This window comes from Gigantopelta aegis, chromosome 3 (assembly GCF_016097555.1).
Source record: "Gigantopelta aegis isolate Gae_Host chromosome 3, Gae_host_genome, whole genome shotgun sequence".
Classification (NCBI taxonomy): Eukaryota; Metazoa; Mollusca; class Gastropoda; order Neomphalida; family Peltospiridae; genus Gigantopelta; species Gigantopelta aegis.
This window is the reverse complement of record NC_054701.1, coordinates 75,705,653-75,714,007: the sequence shown is the minus strand read 5'-3', so window position 1 is coordinate 75,714,007 and position 8,355 is coordinate 75,705,653. Positions and strand designations below refer to the sequence as shown.

At 47.5% G+C, this 8,355-nt stretch overlaps 1 protein-coding gene across 1 annotated transcript; it reads right to left on the bottom strand.

The window, feature by feature from the left end:
* Positions 1–431: 431 nt before the first annotated feature.
* On the bottom strand, positions 432–8,355 carry LOC121392632. Its single transcript, XM_041523768.1, has 5 exons — positions 8,305–8,355; positions 7,597–7,672; positions 7,099–7,199; positions 6,438–6,579; positions 432–724 (listed from the first exon to the last, which is right to left on the bottom strand). Exons 2-5 carry the CDS (start codon positions 7,670–7,672, stop codon positions 498–500), a joined length of 546 nt encoding a protein of 181 aa, XP_041379702.1. The 5' UTR covers positions 8,305–8,355; the 3' UTR covers positions 432–497.

Sequence of the window (8,355 nt, the reverse complement as noted above, 5' to 3'; positions counted from 1 at the left end):
GGCACCAATTGCGCAGAATGTATATAGATATAGATTGGTGTTTGACCGTTTGACAGCGTGATAACTGACAAAATGTCCGTCTAGCTCTTTCACCGCCATAGTACTCGGGCTATGTCGTATTGTAATATCTAAATTAGCTTCTATTAAATTGATCAGGGCTGTACCTTGCCTAACTAAGGATGTAAAGAAACGGAATTTGGGAACTTCTCCATCTAAACAAAAAGGGAACTATTTTGTATGTTCTATGGTCAGCTCCCCCTCCCCCCCCCCCCCCCCCCCCACACACACACACCTCCCCGTTAGGTACGGCTGTGTTGGGAAAAAAATAAACTGGAAACATTGATCAAGGTGTAAAGCCAACCTTACCGCAACCCAATTCACCCCATTAGTCAGCGTACTAAGTAAACATAGTCAAAGCCTTCATATTTTCTTTTATGTGATTTTATTTTGTTCATGAAACCCATCACTTCAACAACTTCCGGCTTTACGTCTTAAAACTAGCCCATGTATATGACACAGGTTCTCAATTTGACGTCAAAGATGAAGGCATAGCCGTTGTAAAAGTAACACATTCCTTGATACACGGTTCTGTTGCTCTTACATACGACGAAATATGGCGATTCATAGCGCGGCACCCACGGGTTGAGGCCATCTGGCCGGCCCTTACAAGACGGGTTATACACATTGCATGGAATCCGTGGATAGCCTTCCAGTCTGTAGTCACCTGAAAGGAAACGACTAACCAACTAACAACTAACCAACTGTCCTGGACAGACAGCCCAGATAGCTGAGGTGTGTACCCAGGACAGCGTGCTTAAACCTTAATTGGATATAAGCATGAAAATAAGTTGAAATGAATGAATGAATGAAAGGAAAGGGATGTTTCTTTAACGACACCTCAGCACAATTAAACTACATCAAATTATTCAATAGTTTACAATTGCAATAAAACGCTTTAACAATTTCTGACAAATCTCTCTCTCTCTCTCTCTCTCTCTCTCTCTCTCTCTCTCTCTCTCTCTCTCTCTCTCTCTCTCTCTCTCACACACACACACACACACACACACACACATCCCTACCTACAGTCTTCATTTTCATGGGCGTACATAGGAGGGGTTCGATGGGTTCGACCGAACCCCCCTCCACACCCCGAAATCGCTTTTTTTTATAATTTAATATATCTGACATTATTATATTTACTCAACATAGAAATATATGCCCAATATCTCTGCAATCTATTTTGGAACCCCCCTTTTCAAAACTCAACATAGAAATATATGCCCAATATTTCTGAAATCTATTTTGGAACCCCCCTTTTTGAAAATCCTATGTACGCCCATGATTTCTTGTCTATCTGTTTAGTTGTAAAATGCCTGTTGGACAAATTCCCCAACGTTAATAAATTTAATATTGCTTTTTAAAAGAAAAAAAAATAATTTAGTAATTTTGACATATAGGAAACCTGCTACATTTTCCAAATGGTAGCACGGGATCTTTTATATGCACAATCCCCCAAACAGGATAGCACATACCACAGTATTTGATATATTAGTTTTTGTGCACTGGCTAGAACGAGAAACAGTTGAATGGGTCAACCGACGGGGATCGATCCTAGACCGACTGCGCATCAGGTGAGCGCTTTACCACTGAGTTACATCCAGACAGACAGGAAATGTTTTATTTAACGACGCACCCAATAGATTTTATTTACGATTATATGACGTCGAACATCTAGTTAAGGGCCAATGAGAGAGGAAACCCGCTGTCGCCACTTCATGGGCTACTCTTTTCGATTAGCAGCAAGGGATCTTTTATATGCACCATCCCACACGCAGGATAGCACATACCACAACCTTTGATATACCAGTCGTGGTGCACTGGCTGGAACGAGAAATAGCCTAATGGGCCCGCCGAGGGGTATCGATCCTAGACCGACCGCGCATCAAGCGAGCGCTTTACCAGTGGGCTGCGTCCCGCCCCTAGGGCTACATCCCGCCCTCTACAAACATCGGGAGATGACCATAAACAGACTGACAGACTTACACCCCGCCCCACCATCTGACAGACTTCTGACACCCCGCCCCACCATCTGACAGACTTACACCCCGCTCCACCATCTGACAGACTTACACCCTGCTCCACCATCTGACAGACTTACACCCCTGCTCCACCATCTGACAGACTTACACCCTGCTCCACCATCTGACAGACTTACACCCTGCTCCACCATCTGACAGACTTACACCCTGCTCCACCATCTGACAGACTTACACCCTGCTCCACCATCTGACAGACTTACACCCTGCTCCACCATCTGACAGACTTACACCGTGCTCCACCATCTGACAGACTTACACCCTTACACCCTGCTCCACCATCTGACAGACTTACACCCCGACAGACTTACACCGTGCTCCACCATCTGACAGACTTACACCCTGCTCCACCATCTGACAGACTTACACCCTGCTCCACCATCTGACAGACTTACACCCTGCTCCACCATCTGACAGACTTACACCCAGACTTACACCCCGCTCCACCATCTGACAGACTTACACCCTGCTCCACCATCTGACACCATCTGACAGACTTACACCCCGCTCCACCATCTGACAGACTTACACCCTTACACCCTGCTCCACCATCTGCAGACTTACACCATCTGACAGACTTACACCCCGCTCCACCATCTGACAGACTTACACCCCTCCACCATCTGCAGACTTACACCCTGCCCCACCATCTGACAGACTTACACCCTGACTTACACCACCATCTGACAGACTTACACCCCGCCCACCATCTGACATCTGACAGACTTACACCCTGCTCCACCATCTGACAGACTTACACCCTGCTCCACCATCTGACAGACTTACACCCCGCTCCACCATCTGACAGACTTACACCCTGCTCCACCATCTGACAGACTTACACCCTGCCCCACCATCTGACAGACTTACACCCTGCTCCACCATCTGACAGACTTACACCCTGCTCCACCATCTGACAGACTTACACCCCGCCCCACCATCTGACAGACTTACACCCTGCTCCACCATCTGACAGACTTACACCCTGCTCCACCATCTGACAGACTTACACCCAGCCCCATCATCTGACAGACTTACACCCTGCTCCACCATCTGACAGACTTACACCCTGCTCCACCATCTGACAGACTTACACCCTGCTCCACCATCTGACAGACTTACACCCTGCTCCACCATCTGACAGACTTACACCCTGCTCCACCATCTGACAGACTTACACCCTGCTCCACCATCTGACAGACTTACACCCTGCTCCACCATCTGACAGACTTACACCCTGCTCCACCATCTGACAGACTTACACCCTGCTCCACCATCTGACAGACTGACAGACTTACACCCTGCTCCACCATCTGACAGACTTACACCCTGCTCCACCATCTGACAGACTTACACCCCGCCCCATCATCTGACAGACTTACACCCTGCTCCACCATCTGACAGACTTACACCCTGCTCCACCATCTGACAGACTTACACCCTGCTCCACCATCTGACAGACTTACACCCTGCTCCACCATCTGACAGACTTACACCCCGCCCCACCATCTGACAGACTTACACCCCGCCCCACCATCTGACAGACTTACACCCTGCTCCACCATCTGACAGACTTACACCCTGCTCCACCATCTGACAGACTTACACCCTGCTCCACCATCTGACAGACTTACACCCTGCTCCACCATCTGACAGACTTACACCCTGCTCCACCATCTGACAGACTTACACCCTGCTCCACCATCTGACAGACTTACACCCTGCTCCACCATCTGACAGACTTACACCCTGCTCCACCATCTGACAGACTTACACCCTGCTCCACCATCTGACAGACTTACACCCTGCTCCACCATCTGACAGACTTACACCCTGCTCCACCATCTGACAGACTTACACCCCCTGCTCCACCATCTGACAGACTTACACCCTGCCACCATCTGACAGACTTACACCCTGCTCCACCATCTGACAGACTTACACCCTGCTCCACCATCTGACAGACTTACACCCTGCTCCACCATCTGACAGACTTACACCCTGCTCCACCATCTGACAGACTTACACCCTGCTCCACCATCTGACAGACTTACACCCCGCCCCATCATCTGACAGACTTACACCCTGCTCCACCATCTGACAGACTTACACCCTGCTCCACCATCTGACAGACTTACACCCTGCTCCACCATCTGACAGACTTACACCCTGCTCCACCATCTGACAGACTTACACCCTGCTCCACCATCTGACAGACTTACACCCTGCTCCACCATCTGACAGACTTACACCCTGCTCCACCATCTGACAGACTTACACCCTGCTCCACCATCTGACAGACTTACACCCTGCTCCACCATCTGACAGACTTACACCCTCTGCTCCCCTGCTCCACCATCTGACAGACTTACACCCTGCTCCACCATCTGACAGACTTACACCCTGCTCCACCATCTGACAGACTTACACCCAGACTTACACCCTGCTCCACCATCTGACAGACTTACACCCTGCTCCACCATCTGACAGACTTACTTAACACCCATCTGCTCCACCATCTGACAGACTTACACCCTGCTCCACCATCTGACAGACTTACACCCTGCTCCACCATCTGACAGACTTACACCCTGCTCCACCATCTGACAGACTTACACCCTGCTCCACCATCTGACAGACTTACACCCTGCTCCACCATCTGACAGACTTACACCCTGCTCCACCATCTGACAGACTTACACCCTGCTCCACCATCTGACAGACTTACACCCTGCTCCACCATCTGACAGACTTACACCCCGCTCCACCATCTGACAGACTTACACCCTCCACCATCTGCCTTACCCCACCATCTGACAGACTTACACCCTGCTCCACCATCTGACAGACTTACACCCTGCTCCACCATCTGACAGACTTACACCCCGCCCCACCATCTGACAGACTTACACCCTGCTCCACCATCTGACAGACTTACACCCTGCTCCACCATCTGACAGACTTACACCCTGCTCCACCATCTGACAGACTTACACCCTGCTCCACCATCTGACAGACTTACACCCTGCTCCACCATCTGACAGACTTACACCCTGCTCCACCATCTGCAGACTTACCACCATCTGACAGACTTACACCCTGCTCCACCATCTGACAGACTTACACCCTGCTCCACCATCTGACAGACTTACACCCTGCTCCACCATCTGACAGACTTACACCCTGCTCCACCATCTGACAGACTTACACCCCACCATCTGACAGACTTACACCCTGCTCCACCATCTGACAGACTTACACCCTGCTCCACCATCTGACAGACTTACACCCTGCTCCACCATCTGACAGACTTACACCCTGCTCCACCATCTGACACTTACACCTGCTCCACCATCTGACAGACTTACACCCTGCTCCACCATCTGACAGACTTACACCCTGCTCCACCATCTGACAGACTTACACCCTGCTCCACCATCTGACAGACTTACACCCTGCTCCACCACAGACTCACCCTGCTCCACCATCTGACAGACTTACACCCTGCTCCACCATCTGACAGACTTACACCCCGCTCCACCATCTGACAGACTTACACCCTGCCCCACCATCTGACAGACTTACACCCCGCTCCACCATCTGACAGACTTACACCCTGCTCCACCATCTGACAGACTTACACCCTGCTCCACCATCTGACCATCTGACAGACTTACACCCTGCTCCACCATCTGACAGACTTACACCCTGCTCCACCATCTGACAGACTTACACCCTGCTCCACCATCTGACAGACTTACACCCTGCTCCACCATCTGACAGACTTACACCCTGCTCCACCATCTGCAGACTTACCACCATCTGACAGACTTACACCCTGCTCCACCATCTGACAGACTTACACCCTGCTCCACCATCTGACAGACTTACACCCCGCTCCACCATCTGACAGACTTACACCCCGCCCCACCATCTGACAGACTTACACCCCGTGCTCCACCATCTGACAGACTTACACCCCGCCCCACCATCTGACAGACTTACACCCCGCTCCACCATCTGACAGACTTACACCCTGCTCCACCATCTGACAGACTTACACCCTGCCCCACCATCTGACAGACTTACACCCCGCCCCACCATCTGACAGACTTACACCCTGCTCCACCATCTGACAGACTTACACCCTGCTCCACCATCTGACAGACTTACACCCCGCTCCACCATCTGACAGACTTACACCCTGCTCCACCATCTGACAGACTTACACCCTGCTCCACCATCTGACAGACTTACACCCAACTCCACCATCTGACAGACTTACACCCCGCTCCACCATCTGACAGACTTACACCCCGCCCCACCATCTGACAGACTTACACCGATAAATGGGTTCAAATCTGTTGCCACACTCGACCATGGAGTAGTGTTCACATCTCTTGGTGTCGTTGTTGAAGAGCTGGTCTTTGTAAGACGAGCATACCGCTTCATATGTTTCCCAGGAAGCCATGGACGTTCCATGCTGACAATTAGAAAACAGGTTGCACGTATAATTAGTATTCATTTAAAGTGTTGGGTTTCTTTTTTCTTTTTCTTTTGGGGGGGGGGGGGGGGGGGAGGTGGGTTGTTGTTTTTTGTGGGGGTAATTATTATTATAATTTTTTTTTTAGGGTGAACAACCTACCCATTGCACCATTAGCGAGCGTCCTATCATTGAATTTGTTGTTGTTGTTTGTTTGTTTTTTTGTTTTTTTTTGTTTTTTTTTGTTCTTGCTTTTGCTTTTGCGTTTTTGTTGGTTTGTTGGGAGGTTTTGGGGGGTTTTCTTAAGTTTTTTAATGGTGGTTTATTGGTGTTTGCTTTTGTTGTGTTTGAGGGCGATCGACCCTTCGACCTATCGCACAACAGGCGAGCGCTGTCACTACCACTGAAGTACATCCCGCCGTCCCGTCTAGTACTGGGATTCGAACCTAACACCGTGTTGTCTTAATGTACATGGATTAATAAGTCATCATAGAAACCGCTAGATGTGATCGTCCTTACCGGTTTGCTATTGGCACAGTCATAGTACAGCTCACATCTTGTTGGGTGTGCAATAAAGTCTGGGGAGTCAGAAGTACACACAATTTTGTCCTTGATAACAGCTGCAGCAAGAAATTAAATTAAAACATAAATAATATTTGTATAGTATGTATGGTTGAGTGTTAATGACATAAAGTTAACGTTTGTTTTGTTTAACGATATCACTGCAGCACGTTGATTTATTAATCATTGGCACTTGGATGTCAAATGGCAACAGTTAAATGGCATTCAAAACATACCAGGTTAAATGTGCAAAACATACCAAGTTAAATGTGCAAAACATACCAAGTTAAATGTGCAAAACATACCAAGCAAAACATACCAAGTTAAATGTACAAAACATACCAAGTTAAATGTGTAAAACATACCAAGTTAAATGTGTAAAACATACCAAGTTAAATGTGTAAAACATACCAAGTTAAATGTGTAAAACATACTGAAGTAAGCAATCATTTTTACCTCCGGTCTCAATTCCAGCTGAATCTGATATCTTGAGAACCGCTGACAGCAGTACAAGAAATAATGCTAACTTCATCTGTAATGGGAACAATATTAATTAGTATTTAAATAGTTATACAGGACTTGTAAAAAGGTTTGAACAACATTAATGCATATAGTGTGTGAGTGTGTGTGTGTGTGTGTGTGTGTGTGTGTGTGTGTGTGTGTGTGGCTCTTGGTTATGATATAAATAAAAGTATTTCTATATACGTATAGTTCGATTTATATTATGAAGCTGTATGTTATATGTTTTACTAATAAAACGTCATTGAAATGTTCCAAACACGGGTGTTCGGGTCCTGATTGGAGTTTATGGGTGTTTAGTTAGTACTACTCGATGGAACGAGCCAGGCGCGTACCCTGTATTGCTGTATTTATTGAGTACGACAATACAGGGTACACGCGGTAACTCGTTCCATCGAGTGGTACAAACTAAACACCCACAAACTCCAATAATGACCTGAACGCACGTGTTTCCAATACGGCTATTTCACAGTCTGTAAATGTGCTGCAGAAAAGAACGCCAGCAAAATAATAATATTTTAATACTGTAATATTTTAAGAAGCCTGTTAATCAAAATGAAGATATTATTGATAAACTTATTTAGTAATAACGCAGTTCACATTTAAGACAGAAATGTATCTTTTTGAAAGACAAACAATAATTACCTTTGTGCTGTGCTGAAACAGAATCAAAGTTAATAGTAGGAACTTGATTCG